The sequence below is a fragment of the Perna viridis genome, chromosome 1 (genome assembly GCF_037379345.1).
Source record: "Perna viridis isolate PV_CMFRI_1.1 ecotype Kerala chromosome 1, ASM3737934v1, whole genome shotgun sequence".
NCBI lineage: Eukaryota > Metazoa > Mollusca > Bivalvia > Mytilida > Mytilidae > Perna > Perna viridis.
Genome location: NC_142445.1, coordinates 23,975,528 through 23,997,214, shown reverse-complemented (window position 1 = coordinate 23,997,214; position 21,687 = coordinate 23,975,528). Strand labels below are relative to the sequence as shown.

The window sequence follows — 21,687 nt, the reverse complement described above, 5'->3', positions numbered from 1 at the left end:
CATTATAAATGAGATTAGTAAATTCGTGATTTTGTTTTTAAATATGAAGTATAGTATGAACAATGGCATTTAAAATGGGCTGGTAATATGGAAGTTTAAATGTACGTGTTCTTGTAGGTTCTGGTATAAACAGTAATCGACACATTTCTTAGAGTCTGATGAACTAAACTTGCATCAACGAAACAACATCTGATCGTGTTGGATCTAAGGGAGGGTTTCTTCGTTGGAAAATATCATGAAGTTTGTTCGAAAAAAATGTGCAAATATGAGCAAGTCTCCTTCCTATGCTATACCGCGATCGGAACCTAACCTTTTATAAATTTCTGAATTAATCCTTGATATTAGTGTTTTGAAAACGTTACTTTGACCTTGAAACACATAGTAACCCATCTCCAATTGGTCAGAATCCTACGAAAGATGTTGACTCTGGGGTTAACTGTGATGTAATGGAAAACAATTGCTCCTGTGACCTTCCTGTGAATCAAAATCCATTCTCAAAAGCATGAATGTTATGGACTGGAGAACTTACTCTAGCCAAAACACAACAAATTCTTGATAAATGATAACATAAAAAAGTTGAAGAGACTTATTCTGCTTTTATTCACAGTAAAAAGCATGCATATACTATAATATGAGCATTAATATACCAGTGTAACAACACTACCTAATCTTGATGACTAATCTATCAACCCTTGTCTATATCAACATTAGTACAAACTCATCAAAAACACAACATTAGATTTCATTGTCTGGGCTATGAATGCAATGTCCTTTCTCATAGACTAGGACTGAATTATCTGGACTATATGTATGTTGCCTATTCCCCACCCCATATACCGGTAGTCCTTCATTATGTAATTGTACTTTTAACTGATCCACTTAGAATAGGACTCCATTATCTGGGCTAAGCATACACAATCCTGTTACATAAAATAGGATTCAATTATGTGGGATAAGATTACAATGTTCCGTAAGAGACTGACTCTAGAATATATTCAAAATAAATAATGGATATTTTAGCGTCTTTAAAATTAATTTCTTTTTCCTTTAACCTTATCACTGACAAAAAGATCCCTTATTCGCCACTGGGAGGCGAGACAAAAATTTTATCAATTAATTTTGTATGCCTTATTTGTATAAATATATTTATAGCCCATGCTTTTTAATAGTTTTCGTTTAATCTTATTTTGATATTTTGTTTGTATCTCTAATCTTTCCTATGCAAGCTTGATAATTACTTTGAAGCATCTTGCATTGCATCCATTTGATTGAAATGATTGCATTCAATTTCCGCCCCAAAAGGTTCATTACATTTTCACAGGTAACCAATTTTGATCTGTGTCTTATTTTTCAAAATGCACTAAAATGTCCATTACCCAGAATTTTAGATTAGGTTTACCTGAATGCAATATACATAATTGCATAATTAGACCCCTTTATTTGTTCAACAAGATAATTTTTAATGTAACATATATTTCAATTATGCCTTAAAGTTCTGATGCATGATTAGTGTGTCCATTAGAATGATAGAAAATGTGGGAAATGCTCAACATTGTTTAGATTGTCTCCAAGTATGATGTTACCAGGTTTTTTTACCAGAACTGATTAAATACAAAAGTACAAGCTTGTTCTATATAAATCCATTTATCTTGTAAGTACATATATATATATTATAAATGTATCTATGAATTACCAAAACAGGAATTTCAGTAACCTTTATTATTATAAAGGACAGCAAAAAAAAACAACCATTAGATTTTTTTTTAGTTTCCGGTTCAGGATCAAATTTAATTTTTTTTTATTCTCTCATGCCTTAAATATTTAACATGACCTGATTGCATCCTGCCTTTTTAATTGGACTTATTACCCATCCTGAATCTTTCACTGTAAATTCAGACCTGCAATCTGATTTAAAGTTTGATCTTCCATAAAAAATAATCAAATGGTTGCATCCAAAAAGATCTGTATAAAAAAGGAATAGATTCTACTCACAACAATGTTAACCATTTGAAGTCACAATTGTAATATAGGAAATACTTAAATGCCTTATCAAACTAAAGAAAGTTCATCTGGTGATCAAAGATACTCCCACATAAATGAAATAGGGACATAACTCTGGAAATAACTGAAAAAACTTGACCAGTTTTTTTGTGTCCTACAACACTGTGTTGAAGTTTGAGAAGATTGGATCAAGTGGTTCTCTTAAGGTCATCAAGCAACCGAATATGTAACAGATGGACAGACATATTGATCACTGTACATACTCGACTAGTCAAATGGAAGTATAATTCTACAAATATTTAAAGAGGTCCAGTTTATGGAGTTTTAATTGAAGTCTGAAGATGTATTGTTTCATTTCAAATATTGTTGAAACTGATTGTTTTAACACTATATAACAATTTCTACTCTACATAGATGTACAAAATGTAACAAACTACTTTCTACAACAAGATTTCAGTCTTAATATCTATTGATTGAAAAACTTAAACATGTGAAATAAAGCACCATGAAAATGACTTACAGAAACAAACATTTCATCATTTCTAATAATAGATTAATGTTTTGTTACCCTGACAACAGGCAAGGAGAGAATGAACACACTTGTGCTATCAGATCTTTTCTACAGAGAATTTTATTTTAAGAGATATTTTCATTCTGTAAGGCCAATCAAATCATTTATTATTTTTCCCTAACTACATATACATTAAGATTTATCCATTTAATGAATCAAATATTTTATTTATTTTTACATGGCAAATTCTCAATTGAGTTCTAATTTCATAGTGAAAGTTGTTCATTGGCTAATAAATCTTCAGGGAAGAGAGTAGTAGTGCAAAATAGAAAACAAACTTTTTTTAAGGTTGGCCTGTAGAAATATGACAAGCTTTCTTTCCTTGATTAATTTTTTATGTGCCTTTATTATATATCATTATGTATGAGAAGTGAATTGCATTTACTAAAGAAAAAATGTAGGCTACATATATCGAGCTGCATTTCTGAAATGAGATTCTAAGAATCTAAATATAAAGTCTGATGGTGTTAAAATATATATATATATCATTTAATACTGTCTGCCATGTATGGGTTTCTTGCGTAATACATACATATCATATCATATATCATTTTAAATTTGTTGTATTATACTAAATAAAAGGTCAGGATTACTTTTATAAAGAAAGAATGATGCTGACTAAGCATCCATGTTATCAAAAAATGATTTTCTTTCAAGAAAATATTGAAGAAATATTGGTACTTTCAAACATTTATTGCTTGTACAAAAAAAAAAGTGGAATTGATTAATTGTTATTAAGAAATATATCTTATCCTATCCAGGTAGACTTGTCGTCATTTGTGGAGTACGAAGCATAGCTCATAAAAACTACTTAATTATGGGTGTCTCAGTTCAACTTCTCGCAAAACTAATTAATTTCAGAAGTGAGAAAAAAAAAATCCAAAATGCAAGCCTAGGAAATCTTGAGATACCCTCAGATAAATAATTTTGTTATCTTATTCCATAGAATTTCATTAGACATTGAATTCTAACACTTGGGCGTCAGATTTCTCTATCTGACAAGTCTCATAGATTCTTAGTGTCTACTAACCATAAGCTAGATTTGATCATAAAACAACCCCTCAACTTCTGTTCCTAATCCTTCAGTTCATACTATACTTAAAATTTTGGCACTAAAGGAAAAATGGCACAGTAGATCTTTGAATATACATAAAACACAGAAAGGCAGATTAATTATGACCAAAAAGCATCTGTTTTTGTCTGTGCTAATACAGATTATGGAAGTGTATCTTAATGTTTGCTATTACTTTTTAAAAAGTATAATTTAAAAGATGCACAAAATGACCCTATTGCACAATCTAAGTTAAAAATTGTTCACACTTTCTCATTAACACCTACATATGGATGCTTAGACATGAAAGAATATCATTATTTTTAAAGACTCTTAAAAATAGTATAAAAAGTACATCTTATACAAAATATTGCACAAAAACTGACCTGTTGTTTTAATCTTTTACAATACCAGCTGATTTCCAAGTCATTGTTGTTTTTTTTATAATTGTTATTAGCGAAATGAACTGACAAAAAAATTGTTAGGTTTGGTACTAATCAACAGTCTGAAGATATGAATTAAAAAGTATATGCAATATTGAAAACTTGTTAATATGTATAAACTGAGACATAGTACTGAGAAGATTTTGCACACGTTTTATCATTAACGTATACAGAGACATAACAAATCATGGATTTAGAAAAAAAATATAGTAACTTGATATAACAATCTGTAAAGGAGGCCAGGCACATTCAGATACATGTAAAAATATTCACAGTTCAAGTTCAGAAAAGAAATGTTCTAAATGTTGATCTTTATGGTAAAGTACCTTTAACTTGAGTGACATTGGTTAAGGGGTATAACTCTTACAAATCATTGTTTAAAACATTTTACTTTGATGTCATGAAAGCACCAAAGTAAATTCGATTGATTTCTTCTGTTTCAAATGAATGCTTGACAGGCTTAGGAGAAATTGAATATGACACAAACATATCACTGATTTCATGAGTTGTCCCTAACTTTAGGTCAACCTCCTTAAGAAGTCTCGTAGGAGCTAACACTAGTACTGGTACATGGTAATTCTTTTGTGGAAATTTTAAAATTTACCATTTAACATAAATGTGTATAATCACCATGTGTAGAAATCCAATAATGCATGTACCAGTAACTATTCTAAAACCTGTTAACTGAAATTCTTTGCATTTTGCAAATACTCTTTTATAGTTGGCTGGCTTCTAAAAATATATATTTTTTTTCATCAAAAAAAAAAAAAAAAAAAAAAAAAAAATAAGTGCAGTTATATAATAAAGCATTCAGAAAATATTTTGAGCTTACAGGCATCATACTGATCATAATCCATCAGACAGTATATAGCAGAAAGAACATCGGATTTACTTTATCATATATTATATTCACTAAATTAAATATGACACTGAATGCTGGATACATTATAAGGTTTAGAAAAAAAAACAATTGGCTGAAATCTTGAGCTTGACCATGTTAAAATAATGTACAGGATGATAAGCATTAACTTAAAATAAATAATAAAAAGTTATCAACAGTTTCGATCACAGACTATTTTTAGAAGCTGTAAGCTTTCAAAATCATTAATGTAATCAGTTAACATATTTCTTACTAGTTTCAAACTTATATTTCATGGTCATTATGACCTATGGTTAAAGTAAGCAAATACAAAATAACCTCAAATTAAGGAGGTAGACCTAGGGTAAGGGACACAACTCTTAAAAATCATTGGAATGTTTGTATTCAGCGTATAATATCAATCTTATGTAAGCATCTAATTAACTTGGATTCATTGTATTCTGCTTCAAACGGAAGCGTGAGAGGCTTTGGTGAAATTGAATATGATACAAACATATCACTGGTTTCATGAGTTACGTCCCTTACCCTAGGTCTACCTCCTTATAGTCAAAATCTCTGAGAACTACATAATTAAAGTAATATAGCCCTCATCTAGGAACATTACAATATACTTGATTTCATGTAACGAATGGCTCTCTATGATTGATAATACCTTTATTTTTTTTTGTGTCAACAATTTCAAGGACCAATTCTAGGCTACTACAGTAAAATGCTGTAAAAATCTACAATATGTAGATCAAATGGGTTTCTGTTCATTAGGGTTCATTGAAGATGGAAGTGAAAATTTCCGTGGATGCTCTGCTGGAGACGGTTTCTTCATGACAGGAGGTTTGACCTTCGGTGGAAGTTTTGGCTTTTCAGCCACAGGGGGTGGAGTTGCAGTATGAGGCATATGAGCAGACTGAGAGAGTGATGGTGGTAACTCGACTGGTGGAACTGGAACAGCTGAAGATGAAATTGACGTAACACTAGTTGTCATTTGATCAGATGATGGTCTTGGTTCGGTGACAATTTTTGATCGAGTCTGTGGAGATTTGACATGAAAAGATGAGAGCATAGGTTGCTGAGACATGAAACTTGTCTCTAACAACACATCCTGTCCACCTGAATGGTGTCCATAAAACCTCTCACTTGGTAATGACCTTGGCATAGAGTTCGCCTTTTTCAAAGTTCCTTGATTTGATTTGGCAAAAGTGTCAGCAGTACTTGTAGGACTATCAGGCTCACTCCCATCTCCTGTGGGAGAAGAATTTGATCCTTCAGGTAAGTCTAGCACTAAGTCTGGAGTATGTTTTGGAGAGGGTTTTGGTTTCATATTGGGACCACTCATTCTTTTTTTATCACTCTGCTGTTGCATCTCCAACATTTGTAATCCTGACACAACTTCAGCCAAAGCATTGTCAATATCTGCTGCTAGTTCCTCCGTAATTTTCTCTTGGGTTGACGTAGATATTGTTTCTGTCGTTTTGATTTTTTCATCTACTTCTGTTGTTTGTTCTAAGGTAGTTTTTGATGAAGACAATTTACTCTCTTCAATTACAGTTTGAGTCTGATTAGTTTCAACAGGTGGCATCATTGGTTCCGAGCTTTCTGAGGGAGCTGGTGAAGGAACGTCAACAGAAAATGATACAGATTCACTCGATGTGAAACTATCCTTAGATTCTACCGACTTTGAGGTTTGTGAGGATGAAGATGATGAAACAGATGCAATAGATGGACTACTGTCTTTCTGAGTAGTAGGTGTGTTCTGCGTATATGACCTATCCATTGATTTGGCATCATCAGATTTGTTACTACGTAATGTACTGGACGACATGCTCATTTTATCTTCCTCCATCAATGACTTCTTGTCTTCAGGTCTGAAAGCACATACATATAATTTAATCAAGAAGTAAATTGTGTTTACACACATGTAGGTTTTCTTTATATCAAGCAAATGCATGCATAACAATCTGGTCAACAATTTAAGGATGAGACCTAGGGTAAGGGACACAACTCTAACAAATCATTGGAATGTTTGTATTCAGCATTTTACATCAATCTTATGTAAGCATCAAAGTAACTTGGACTGATTTCATTCTGTTTCAAAGGAAAGCTTGAAAGGATTTGGTGAAATTGAATATGATACAAACATATCCGTGATTTCAAGAGTTATGTCCCTTACCCTAGGTCTACCTCCTTAAGGTACAACACTTTATACATAGAAATATGGGAATGTTCATAAGAATGTGCTTGTCAGGACTGAACTTAAATCTATTATCTTGGAATTTTTACAAGTTTTTATCTTTGATAAACTAATGTAATGTAAATTCAGTCATTGATGAGAAATTTTTATTACTGTGAACTGAGTTCAAAGTCACAGTATGAAATGTTTACAACAACTGAAGTTTGTGGTTTTTTTTTTGTTTTTTTTTTTTTCATTATGACAAAAAATGAAAATTTCAATAGGCTCTAATTACAAAATCACAATAATGTCATTGTTCTGTATTACAGCAAATTTATTGCCGGTCATACAAAAACAGCCCTAAGTAGTTTACATTTACATGATGTTAACTGTTTTTTCACAATGTAAGAATATCTTTGGACAATTAAGAAAATAATTTCTCTTTCCAACATCTCTTCTTCTCATATCTACAGAAATTTATACCTTAACATCTTCAAAATAAGGAATACATATATTCCTGTATACCAGTTGTACTAAAGATACTTTCATAAGATATAACTTTAGCTTTATTGCAACTAGATTGGAATATAAATAAGAGAAACTAACATACGTTTGACAGGACTATAACTAATACACTGAAAAACAAATACTGATATAAGTGAGTTACAGCGAGTAAAATAGTTCAGTTCAGGTAACAGAACTGGTCTTATCTTGATCAAATGAAAATTATTTAGTTAACAGGCAAATTGACAAATTTTAACTTTTTAAATGATACCTATGGAAATTATAAAGTTTGAATCTCCTTATCGATTGTCTAGTTAACTACCTAAGAAAGTGCATCAAGGAAGATCAGCTCTTTTACCTGAATTTAACTATAGCACTTGTTGTAAATGGATTTTAAAATAATTATGAATGGTTTGGTATCGACCATTTTGATATTGAACAGAGTGAACCGCTCTCAACCTAGTTTTATTATTTAAGAAGATCTTATTTGGTTAAGTCATTTGCTGTTTTGTTCGTGAAAATTCAATATGCAAGAGACTGACAAAAAAGGACATCAGACAGTGGCTAGAATAGTTTCAGATAGACAGTTTTCACTATGAAACATCAATGCATTGGGAGGATAATTAAAATCAACATAATGGTATTTTGAATCTCTATCGTGAGTTGAACTACTGTAAGCAAGCTCACCCCCTCTTAAAATGGACTTAAATGTAAACCTCTAATTTTGATTATTCCCCTTTTGGAGTCCTCCAACAGTTATAATATTCCTTCATGCACATCTATCTACATATCATATCCAACATTCTTGAGTGGTTTAGGAGTTGTTGTGCTTACCAGGTTTAACATGTAAATCCCTTTATATGAATTATCTCCCTTTGGAGTCCTAAAACAATAATTATGTTCCGCCATGCACATCTACATGTCGTGCCCAACATTTCTATAAAATTTCATCTAAATCCTTAGAGTGGTTTAGGAAGAGATGCACTTAAAAGGTTTTAATACATAAAACCTTAAATTTGGTTTACAAGGTTTTCGCTTAAAAGGAATGTGGACAGACAGACAGACAAACAGGGTGATTCCTATAAACTCCCCAAACTTTGTTTGAGGGGTATAAATAAAACATTTCTAAGGATGCAGCTTGATATGACAGCAGATATCAAACCATGAACAGTTGAGGCAAGTATGGACACACCAAGCTTGATAAAGCTAAAAAAAATTATTGCAATTTGGAGTTCTGCATCTTTGGTACAATTGAAAAAAAAATCCATTCACTTTCACACAAGTAATTATCTGTACATTAAAAATATACTTGTTTCTGGCCCAATTTTGGCCCCTCATTACTTATCAGTTCAAGTCAAAACCCCAAAAATCATTCCCAAGCTTCCTTTTGTGGTAAAGCACCTTGTGGTATAATTTCATAAAGATCAGTAGACTTATACAAAAGTAATGTTTGGTCATGAAGTGTCTACAGCCACCAACGATCACAGCATTATACAATTATAAGACCATAAATAACTACAAAATAAGACTCCTTTCCTAAAAGCAATAATATTGTCAAGTAAGCTTCCGGTTATATCTTATTATGCACTAACTGCTTGAATGGATACAATTCAGAATTTACACATATTGTTAAAAAGCAACATTTAGTTGCATTGAAAAAAAATTTATAGCAGTCATAAACTTATGTTTAATTCAAAGTCAGAATTAAAAGGGAAGTACTTTTTAAAATGACAAGTGTGGTTAAAATAGTCATGTAAACAGATAATTAAGAAATAAATCACAGAAACTCCATTTTATCATTGTTTAACCATTAGCTGGCCATTTATGTCACATTAATTAAGTGAGGGGTTAAATAATGAAATAAATGGCCAAACCGTGGTAAGACAATGATAAAATGGAGTTTCTGTGCTTTATTTCAATTCTTATAGAACTAGTTTCTTCATAATTTTTAATAGATGCGGCCAGTGTGTTGCACAAAATAGTGACTGCTTTGGAGTAAAATTTCGTTGTGATGTTGATAAAATTGGGTAAAATTTATCTATGACATTGGTCATATGTTTATCACCTTTTTACCACAGCTGTGGTCTAAACAGATCTGAAGCATGTCATTAGAATAAAGAATAACCTATTAGAAGGTATCAGTATGTCACTTTTTCAAGGTGCTAGGTATGACCCCACTCATACAGGTCAATATCAGACAGTAACCAATATTGCTTATGATATATTATTCCCCATCTATTTACCAAATAAAACCCAATCCACAGGAAGCTAAGATAATTGTAAGGAATATAAGACGGTCAAGGTGATTCTAATATACCACTCCCTCGTTAAATAGGGGTACCAGGTATTACCCTATAACAAAGAAATCCACATTCAAGACTAATTTAGGCAAGATATGTGCATTTGTAGCAGTTTACATGCATAAAGCATGCACACATAAAAACAAGTTAAGAGTCTACTGTATGCCTTTTAAGAATGGAAAAGCAAGGCAAAGGACATTTTGAAAAAAACTTCAATATAGGTATACTTCAATAATATTAACATTTTTGAGTTCAAGAAAAGAATGCTTGTTAACTTTTCATATATTTTTGATTAAAACCCCAGCAAACACACCAGAGACTCCCATTATTCAATGAAATGCAAATTAAAATGATTGAGTGAGAAGCTTGGGATTTCATAAGTGTATCACAATATATCAATGAATACCTTTTCAAAAATGGAGAGGAATTACCAAACCTGAAATGAATCATTTTCCTCTATAGAAATTGAACAATAATATTTGTGTAATACTATGACATCGTAATTAGCTTTACAGCATAAATGATGGATGTCTCTCTTTACAATATTATCAGGTATTAGTTTTTAGTTCACTTGCCTGTATAATTTCATCATCATCATCAATGTCATCTGCACAATGAATTAAGATGCATATTTTTTTTAGAATTGTATCATGATGTAGATGCATTCCTAGTTCATGAGGTCAGATGTAATTCTATCTTACACATAACACAAAATTTGAAAAAAAAATGCCCATTAACAATGGTATCGTTGTCTAAAACAAAATTTTTTTAAAATTTATGTGTGGTAGAGTTTAAAATCACACAGCATACAACAAAGCATGATGAAGCTTCATACCAAATTTCAATTCAACACTCACAGAGGATTCCAAGTTGAAGAAGGCGAACAGTTATATAGGACAAAGGAAGTACAAACAGGCATATTAAACGCATAATACACATACAAAATCTAAACCTGTAATAGAAGTACAAACAGACTGAAAATCTAAATAGTTACCTAAAACTTAGATGGCAAAGACTGAAAATCTGAACCCTTGCCTTAAACTTGATTGGCAATCTAAACCCTTGACTAACACTTGGAATGGCAAATACTCAAAACCTGAACCCTTGCCATATATTGGTTGGAAATCTAAAACCCTTACCAAATATGGTTTGCAAAGACATCTTACATCAATACAGAATGTCAGCAAATTTGTACATCAAGCAGGGATAAGGTCAGAGGAAAGCAAAATAATCAGAAGTAAGTATAAAGCACCTACTGAGAAAATACAAGGAGAAATCAAATCCCTGACCACCGACCAATGAGAACATGACTAGACACACATAGCTGGTCTGAAAACCAATATCTAGCTCAGCTAAGCAGAGAACATGTATGATATTGGCCAAGATCATATTACCTTTGATCTTTCTAATACTTACAAATGTTTTATGTGTATGTATTTATCTGGAATGAGTCCTTCTCTTCCTTCACAGACACCCTCCCACCAATCATGTGATACTTTGCTATACAATAACAATGACTGGCCTTTTTTAAACGACAGTTCACGATCAGTTCTACCATCAAAATCATACAATGATATAGCTTCATATATCTCTGAATCTGTAAAGTAAGTGTTTCAAAAATAATCAATAAGTATGATAGAGGAACATTTAGCCCTTTATATATATTGTTTTTAATTGTCAGGGTATAACATATTCTGTTTCAATAGTAAAAAGTCATCACTATGAAACTAATCCTAAATATTATTGAATACACAGATTTTTTGTAGTCTTTTCCTAGCTTCATTCTTCATTATGAACATTAAAACATCATATATTTCTTTGGGTTAAAGGATTTTATCTGTTTCATCATCACCAAGGCTGCTTATTATTTTTTCAAGGAGAAATTGATATTATGTGACAAAATGCGTTTGCTTGGTTTTATTGATACCATTCTAAATAATATCTTTTAAATATTTTGATAGGATTTTTTCGAAGAAAACATTAGTCATCTTCCCTCAAATTAAACATGATAAGTGTCTATTGTACAGTTCGAATTTGTTTTCAGTATCATATTAACAGTTAAAGTTGTTGTCTTATGGGCTACCCCCTAGTAAAACCTAGCTGATCTAATACCTATAAGAATTCTAAGGGTAAAATCTGAATTTAAAAAAGTGGAATTCTGCTGTTATGCAGAAGAAAATTATGTTTCAAGACTGATATTTTTACCATTATCATATGTGTTTTTGGTTCAAAGTATGTTGGATAAGCCAAGTTCTACTATACATTATAGTTAAATGAAAATACATATATATAGTCAGATTTTAAATGAATCAACCATTTAAGCAATAATCTCAAATGTTTAAAATTAAATATGAATCATAAGAGAAAAGACTGACAGTCGTGACTAGCAGAAACTTTTGCTCAGGAATCTGGAAAAAGCTAAGGAGTAAAGAATCATTACATTGGGGAATGATTTCCTGAAATGACATGCTTCAGTGATCATGTTAGTTTTCATAGCTAGTATCTAGTCTAAACTTTGTTTGTAAAGCATTCACAAGTTCCTTAAAGCTGGGAACATACGACTGAAATCATAAACTAAATATAAACAGTTGATAAAGAAACAAAAAAACAAAACCATTTGGAAACAAAAAATACTAATGAAGTTAAGAGAAAAATACCAAATGACATTCATCAGTTTTGAAAACATTAGAAAAGCCTCTGAGTAATTGACACCAGGAAGGAAGTTGGTTTTATTTTTGTCAAAGGTTTCATGACATTTGTAAATTTGTGTAATTATATACAGGGACAATGTCTTTATATTCATATTCATTTATCTTGCAATGGCACAGAGTTAAATTAACAAACACAAAGGATCAGTTTGGATGCAAACTGACAGTCATTTTAAATTTTGATTAAAATTATCCCAAAATGTGGATAAAATAATTTTTCAGTGTAGATAGGTTTCTAATGCTGAAAATGACAGAGATTTCAGAATATATCTGGTTTAGACAGGTTTCCAGTTTATTTACGGGTTTAACTGGACAGGTTTTACTATAAAGTTGTGAATATTATCTATTTTTCTCTCTATGGCTTGGTCATTTGATGATTCAATTCTTGCTAAATTGTAATGATTAGCTATCTTTATCTCTCTTTGTATATGTATTGGGAATACTCAGAGGCTTTCATATAAATATGAAATAAAAAATCAAACACTGTCATGTCAACACAGGGGGAGATCAGACCTCTTACCAAGAGTAGAAGCTGGAAAAGTAATAGAAAAGATGAAGAAATACTACCTATAAATCAGCTGGGGTTTCCTTTGTTGGGGAGAGGGTTTCCTTTATTCTTGATAATATATGTTATCGTCCAAACACTATTCCTTTGGTCAATTTCATAACAGAATTATTCAAGAAGACTGAACGTAAATATTTAGGTTTAGATTAGAAATTTGATTTACAAATCCGTTTTGACAGGGTGTAAACACATTCATAAATCTTGATTTACAAACAAACGAAAAAAAAAGCTAAGTATGATTTAATAAAAAAAAAAAAAAAAACATTGTATTTTCAATTAAAATGCCCAAAAAGAAGAAACTTCAATATTCATTCAGCTGATAGAAGGTTTAATAGTAATCAGAAAAGAGTAAGCTTGCATTGAGGTCATTCTAAACTGTTCCCAAAAGCATGTGATAAAAACAAAATACATTCTTTTTTCTCAGTCATCTATTTCCAAACTTTGAAAGACAGAAATTTTTTTTTCATATTTTAGCCTGCCACACAAAAAATACTACCAGATCACAACATAAGCTAAATAACATGGGACTTAAAATGATTGACTTAATAGAGGACACTGAATAAATACAAATATTACTTACAAAAAATACCTATGGGGGACACAAATATCATTTGAGCATTATTTTTTATACTAAATCACAAAGTTCTAAACTGACATAGTATTTTATTAAGTAATGGTGTTTTTGACAAGGTAAAAAATAACTTTTCTGAAATGAACACCCTGACAGAAGAAATTATTTAGAATTTTTTTTGGGGGGCAAAATGTAGTAATTGACAAGTCAACAAGGACACAAAAAACTTACAGAAACAAATTTTGTAAGAGAACAGTGTATTGTATATGTTTTAAAAGCCAGCAGGTATTATATGAAGGTAAGTGATACTTCATGATAAGATATAATTATGACTTTTCACCATCTAAAAGTGTTATAATCCTAGCAATCACACAGCTTAAGATTCTGTGATATATCTTAATAATGAAACATAAAGACAAACATGAAATGATATATGGTGTGTACCATACACACATTAAACACAACTTCAGTGTATTTACCATCATCATCCTCTTCCTCGTCACTGTGTATAGATGATACTTCAGTGTCTTCATTAACATCATCTCTGAATTAGAAAATTATAATTGATAACACTTAGGGCAATCTAAAATAGATCTGCTAATGCTTTTTATGACAATCCCTAAAATCCTGAACTTTTTGATTTTTAATATTAGTACTATATAGGGAAAATAATTTGCTGTCAAATTTCTTAAAAACTAGAGAATATGTAAAAATAAAACCCAAACTTAAAATCTGTACAGAAGATAAACTTCATTTTCAAAGACTTTACATCCCGGCCATGCTTCTGTTTACACAAAACACGAAGGTTACAGTACTGATTGCTTGTAAAATATTTTACTTCTAGAAGTATTTAATACATTGAAATTGTATTTAGATGGCTAGTTAGTATATATGTATGTACATTAACTTAAGAAACAATGTTTTTGACTTTCGTACAAATGTTATTTGCTCTTTGTTCTTACTGAGAACTATTGCCACGACAAAGGACTATTTTTTGGTCTCTGAAATATTTCTTTTCACTTCAAATATATTTTAGCTGAAGCTTTTATCCTAACATGTGACACATTTTCGTACAACTTAGTACACATGAATTTTATGGTATAAGCTTAACAAATATTACATATATGAAATTACACTGTTTTGTCTCAATTAAGCTGTGGGGCATCAGTGTTTCAGACAGCCATATCCTTTTGTTTCCATAAACAGACAGACATGAGAACAACAATAAAACTTAATTAGTAAAGTCTTCATACAATGTTTCAGATGAACCTTCAATTACCTTTCTAATATACACTTTTCATACATCATTCCACTATCATCACCAGCAAACAGTTCCTCTTGTTGTGAGATCATAGTTTTAATGACTTCATGGACATTACTTTGATATGAGACCTGGTCTCTGTCTGGTGGTATAGGTAGTAATGTTGGTCCAAAGCATATGGCTAAGTTGTAGGAATCCATCATGTTCTCATCTGAGTATTCTGATAAACTGAAAGATTGAAATGCGTAATATCAACATCAGAGCTGTCAATCAAAAGTTATGAAAAATAGTAAGGTCAGGGGTCTGATGGATATTTTATTGTGAGGAGCAGACTTTTTTGTTTTATAAAGCTTCTACACAAGCCAAATTGAAAACCATGAGGTTCATTTGGTATTGTAAAATATATTACTGGCAAATGCTGAAAAGACCGCAAAGCATATTTTACTAATTTATAAAAAATCTAAATTTTCAATTTTATCTTTTGCTGAAAATTCAGAACATGCAAGATTTCCTTCCTAATTCATATGGCATATTTTAATGGCCAAAATCAAAATGGTATGAGTTGGCAGGTCTGTGACACCATGGCATTCATTTATTTTATGTAATTTTTACAAAAGCGTCATTGTAATTCGATTGTAGAATTTGTTATCACTTTTATTTATCTTTTGATATGATATTAAAACTTAAATTATATGACTATACGTCTAACTTTAAATTTTATGAAAGCAGCAATAACCATAATGAAAACAATTAGAGATAAATTTTTCAAGAAGTTTCAAGTGTGCCCAAGCCCACTGAAAAATCTACCGCAATAGATCATAACATAACCTTAAACTGACTTACTGATTGAGGAATGCAAACAAATATCTCATAACAACTATAATACTTCTAGGTAATGTAGCTAGTAGTTCCTTGATCTTCTCTGTTCTCTGACTTTCGTCTGTTTCTGTACATAAAAAAAGTATTTACTTCAATGACAAACAACAGTTGAACACTAGTTATACACCATGGAATTCTTATACATTGTACATTCAAAGGATTTATAATCTTGATAAATTAGAAAACAAAATAAAAAGTAAACTCTTTTTTTCATTTTCTAAGTTATCCGTAATACTAAAAAAGTAAAGATTTTTATCGTTTCAAAATATCGGTGAAAATAACCCCCACCAAAATGTTCTTATGTTCAAATAGTTGAAGACATGTGACCCTAAAATATATACCTGCAAAATGTCTGACCCAGAAAATCGTGAAAATTACCAGGTTTATTAATAGGATAATCAATTGGAAAGAGTGAATAACCAAAATATTATCGTGAGTGTGTGGAACTTGTTCTGCACAGTTAAATCCTCAAGCATTCTAGGTACGAGTGATCATATTTTGGTTATTCATGATAACCAATTGATTATCCTATTTATTTTATAGATTTTCTTCAAAATTTATCGATATTTTCAACATGAATTTTAAATTCAGTGATTGGCTGATTGACATCAAAGTGGTGATGTTTTGGCAGGAGCAAGTCCGAGAGTGAAATTACCCAATTTATTTCTCAGTGTTAATTATTGAAGTTTATTACACTGGAACAATTGATAAAACACTGCTATCGATATAATAAATATATATATTGTAAACTTACTGCTACAACAAACTAGTTCATCGAACAGGTGTAGAGGAAAGATTGGTTCTCTGAGTTCTCTGAAGTATAACTTGAGGACACCAGCTACAGAGTTAATATCACTTGGATCTACATCTACCAAAGGATCATTTCCTGTGAAGAGGAAAATGATTATTTATATAGCAAGATTAAATCCCATATTTATGAAAGAACAATTGAAAATTCATGTACATCATGATCAATATTGTGTAACGAGGTATTTCCTATAACATCAATTGAACTATTGGTTTGTTTATCTCTTTTACTGGCGATCATTGTTCATGTTGACTACTTCTTAGTTTATAAGACATTTCTATATACAGCCATAACCTAACTATTCAACATTTTAAGTAGACAAAAAGAAAATATTCTAATTACAAACCAAGAAGTATAAAAATCATCAGAAATTTTAGTAGTCCACATACAGTCTTTGAAGTTTAGTATTCCTCATTATTTTCCTTTAATACATTGTTTACATAAACGCCATTTAACAGCAAGAACAGTTCACAGCTTTTTGTTTGAATGACAATCATATAGAAGAACTGACACATCAATCAGAAGCTTTTGAAATATCAGTAAAAGATAAACATCAAATAATCATAGAACAGCAATATGTAACACAATTACCTTTTTCAAATTCAGCTTTGAATTCATTGATTTCTATTTGAGCACCAGATATACGGAATATGCCTTGGTGATGCATTCCTGTGGAGTAAACATAAGTAGAATCAATTATTATGCAATATTTGTATACCACAGATCCTGGCAATCTGCTCTATGGAATATCTATCTACATGTATCATCACTGTTTGTATATCAATCTTCAATAAGACGATCAATACAGTTAGTGCATATGGAAATGCATTTTGCCAAATTACACAACATAAACAATTTTGTGTAATTCTTAGCCACATTATAATTCTTGAAGATCTGTTTAGTAAATAGACTATTAATTCCTCTACAAATACAACTTACACTACTGGCAAAGAATATATTTTGCTACAAGTATGAAAATATGCCCCCTAACACAATTATTGTTCAATGGATACCAAATTCAAATCTATTTTTTCTATAATGATAATAATTGACCTACCATAGAGATTAATAGCTCTCACACAACTCCTTATGACCAGAGGAATATCTGAACTGGTAGCCTTAAAATAATGGAATCATATTTAATATACATCTATCTAAAGGACTTAAAAAATAGCATCATAATTAAAACTCCTGATTTCAGATAAAATTAAGATAATAAACATTTTTGAAATACTGATTTCTTATCAAATAATCTCTAAAATGTATTTTCACACTCCAACCATTTGTGACCATAAGATTTCATAGGTTTTGATGCAGTGTGTATTTTTGAAATGATTAGCACAACCAGGAATTTCTGAATGTGAGAGAAATTTGTGGGTTTTTTTTAATACTCTATAGATTTAATAAAATCCATACATCAACAGAAAATGAACATTTTTATTGGCTATAGACTTTTGTGGTAAAGTACTCAATATTAATCATAATTAAAACCCCACTAAAAATATTGAAACAAATGTAGCCATACAGTGAAATATCTATTACTCCATTCCAATTATCATACACTGGGAATTTTCAGATTCATGGTAGGAAATGTATCCTGAAATATCCCCTATTCATGGTAGGAAATGTATCCTGAAATATCCGCCACACAATAATTTCACTTTTCAAACATGTTATACATATCAATATAATGTGAACAGTAAACGGAGCAATGATTTTAATTACCCTTTCAAAAGTGGCAGCAAACTTCAAGGACCTTCTACTCTTGAAAATAATTTGAGCCTCTTAATCCATACAAAACATTTACACTTACTTCAACATATTCCTCTAGACTACCACCAAATAATTTTGGCTGTCCTACCATCTGTGATCGACCTATCCTTCTCTTCTTTGGCTTAGGTGGAAGTGAAGGGGGTCTGCTACCACTGCTGCAAATATAAATAACTTCTACCATGAAATACAAAGAAAGATAAATATTTAAAAGTTAATTTGTGAATACCACTGTCAGTGAGTTTGTAGATCTAATATGACTTCAACGGTGTAAATTATATACTCAGTTGGGTAGGAAAACTTTATTAGCAGCAACAATAAATCTGTGACATCACTTGAACAATGTATAAAACATTGTCTATCAACGTAACAGTCCTTCAGTCTTTATAAATTGTCATACAATGTATAAGAGTTAAATGTCAGTCTTTTTAGGAATCAGATAGTGTTTGAAACATGGTATGAAAAAAAAAACATTTGGAAAGTTTAATTTGACTTTTTGCATCATCAGGGTCAAAGAAAAAAAAAGACAAGATTTTACATATCACTGGTAAATTGAGTTAAAATTTCATTAAAATGAACTGAAAATTAACATTTCAAGGGAAGATAACTCTGTCCAAAACCTCATTTCTCTAACATTCCATTGAAAACTTTCTGAGTAAATCCAGTGATGTCGAGATCAAATAGAGAAAGCATCCTTAAGTGAAGTTATATTATCAGATTGGTGGGTTTAGACATGCATGACTCTTGATTCTTTCAGAAACTTACACTTAACAATTACTTTTATGTATTCCAACATAAATCTTCCTTTTCCAATATCTACATATCAACAAAATGCATATTATAAACTTACCCAGAACTGGTAGACAAATTATCACCAAGAGCTTTTTGTATTGCACTATATTTGGCCTGAAGTCTTGCAATTTGATTGCAACTTAATGTATATCTATGGAATTTCTGAAATGCAAAATGCAGTTAATGTTTACACTATTTCAATGACTTATTTATAGAACAAGTTATTTTTATTCTGAAGATTCAGTATGTATTTACTCTACAATGTCTGACCACAGCTTACTTCTGTAGTGATACTAAATACTACAAAGATAAGTAATGCAAAAGTTATCTTCTCTTCACACAGTCATGTTTGCATTACAAGTTATTTTTTGCACTATAGTAAATTTGGCTTTAATAATTATCAGGGAATTTTAATCATAATTCATATTGTTTCCCTTATTATTGAAAAAGAGAGAAGCAGAAATCACACAAGTAACATTCAGCAAAAATTTAAAAATAAAAAACAATTAAAAAAAAAACTGAAAGAGTCAGACTGCAATTGACAGTTTTTCAGGGACATAAACATATCTGTTCTGCTCTTTAAACCCACACAACTCCCATTAGAGTGTATTGAACCCTTAGATATTAGACCTAAGTTATGAGACACATTAATTATTATTTTTCTATATCTATTACTTCAAAATAAATTATCCTTTTTTACAGTACTGACAATGTCTAAATGACTAAAGCATAACACAAAGATACTCACATCTAAATAAAACCCCTCTAATTCTATTCTGTCCCCCCTTCTTTTGGCAGCTTCGTGTGGAGATCTTGGTGGGTGGTTCTCTTCAAGAAAGAAACCTGAGACATCATAATCTTTCATGTTGATTTTCTCATTCAAAGACTTTTCTGTTTCTTCAAGAGTCTTCCACACCTGCAAAGATAGAAGAAGTTAATCACATGGGTGTTACATAATGTACAATACTTACCTAGTCATTAAAGATGGGATGGATGTTTTTGCTTTAAAACCATCTCCATTCAATAGTTCTTACTTTTAATTTTTTAGTCTGTTTTTGGCACCTTAATAATGATATAAATCACATCTTTTAAATAACAAATCTAATTATAAAGAAAATTGAGCTCTACTCATAACAAAATCTGATTTGAGGAAGAAGGAAATTTCTTTATCTGGTATTTAAAGATTTAATGTAGAATTGTTTTTAAATTTGGTTTTGTCACTTGGCATCTGGTGTTTTATACTTTTAAATCTTTAGAGCAATCAATTTGGAAGCTTTGTAAAGGTGTTAAGTAGCTGTCTATATAAATATCAGACAGTTGATGATTCATGCATTTTGGAAGCCCACCAAATTCACATTTTTTTTATTGCTTAATCAGGAAGAAGTTACAAACCAAATACCCAGTCCTAGTTTGTCATTCGGTTGTTGAACTAGAGATAAAATTATGTAGACTGTACATTTAATTACATCATCAGTTGAATTTGTCATTGTAATAGATGCTGCCCAATCATTTCTATCCAGTATCATTTCATGAAGTTAAGCTGTTTGGAGTCTTTAAAATAATTATTTGGGAAATTCAGAAGATGGTAGATTTTATGACAATATATTACCATCTCCATAGCATTACTTATCATCTTATATAGTAGATTTGCCATCATTATCTCAAGTTATTCCAACATACCTCATCATTCTCCAAACGTAGATCTCGAAGTCTGTCTCCGATAGCATGATACCGCTGTAGTATATCATCCTGAACTGATTTCTGAGCACTTATCTGTGTTACCTTTAGATAAATAATTAAACATGAATATCAGTGATGATTTTTAAAAGTCACACTTTGGCTGTGTATTCTGTGGCATTTTAATTTTATGTTGTTTTATTCAGAACAGGGACCAGGACTTTGTTGGTAATTAAATTTCTAAAGAAAATTAATATAATTTAATAGTTGCGAAGTTTGAAGTTCATATTGAGGTCAGAACATAGTGGAAAGATACTGTTGGAAGAAGTCATTTTTATAAAAAAAAAAAAAAAAAAAATTTCCTTAAAATATGTATTTAGGCATGTTATAACTTCATGTTGAAGGCTAATGAAACCCTTCTTGCCATACTTTCATCACAAAAATAAGATTGAAAATAATCCTTCATTAGTTAGTATCCTAGCACTCACTTCATCCCCTCTGTATGGCTGAAATTCAAATTTTTTTGGAAGCATAAAAGCAGCATTGTAGAGTTCAATGAATCTCTGTTTATCAGCCTGGGCATCAAGGTCTCCAACACATTTATGAATGACCTCACAGGCATTGTTATGTCCTTTAGCCAGATTCTTTTGACAAGACTGATACACTAACATAGAACATCTGACAGAGTTGTGGTACCCAAAGTCCATACACTGAAAAGTCAAACAAACAATTATTTGTGGTT

The 21,687-nt window shown here is 31.0% G+C and overlaps 1 protein-coding gene across 12 annotated transcripts in view; it reads right to left on the bottom strand.

The window, feature by feature from the left end:
* Positions 1-576: 576 nt before the first annotated feature.
* LOC148627874 (SLIT-ROBO Rho GTPase-activating protein 1-like) overlaps positions 577-21,687 on the bottom strand; it is a 66,065-nt gene continuing 44,954 nt past the window's right edge. For 7 of the 12 annotated variants that reach the window (XM_088580860.1, XM_088580877.1, XM_088580843.1 and 4 more), the window contains 14 exons: positions 21,434-21,655; positions 20,949-21,050; positions 20,017-20,184; positions 19,327-19,430; positions 18,520-18,634; positions 17,764-17,824; positions 17,298-17,375; positions 16,653-16,784; positions 15,863-15,965; positions 15,038-15,247; positions 14,238-14,302; positions 11,331-11,511; positions 10,321-10,350; positions 577-6,805 (listed from right to left, as the gene is read on the bottom strand). In XM_088580860.1, the coding sequence (XP_088436986.1) occupies positions 5,683-6,805; positions 10,321-10,350; positions 11,331-11,511; positions 14,238-14,302; positions 15,038-15,247; positions 15,863-15,965; positions 16,653-16,784; positions 17,298-17,375; positions 17,764-17,824; positions 18,520-18,634; positions 19,327-19,430; positions 20,017-20,184; positions 20,949-21,050; positions 21,434-21,655 (2,694 nt within the window). In that variant the 3' untranslated portion in view covers positions 577-5,682. The remainder of the gene's footprint in view (positions 6,806-10,320; positions 10,351-11,330; positions 11,512-14,237; positions 14,303-15,037; positions 15,248-15,862; positions 15,966-16,652; positions 16,785-17,297; positions 17,376-17,763; positions 17,825-18,519; positions 18,635-19,326; positions 19,431-20,016; positions 20,185-20,948; positions 21,051-21,433; positions 21,656-21,687) is intronic. The other 5 variants (XM_088580894.1, XM_088580869.1, XM_088580922.1 and 2 more) reach the window with 1 other exon arrangement.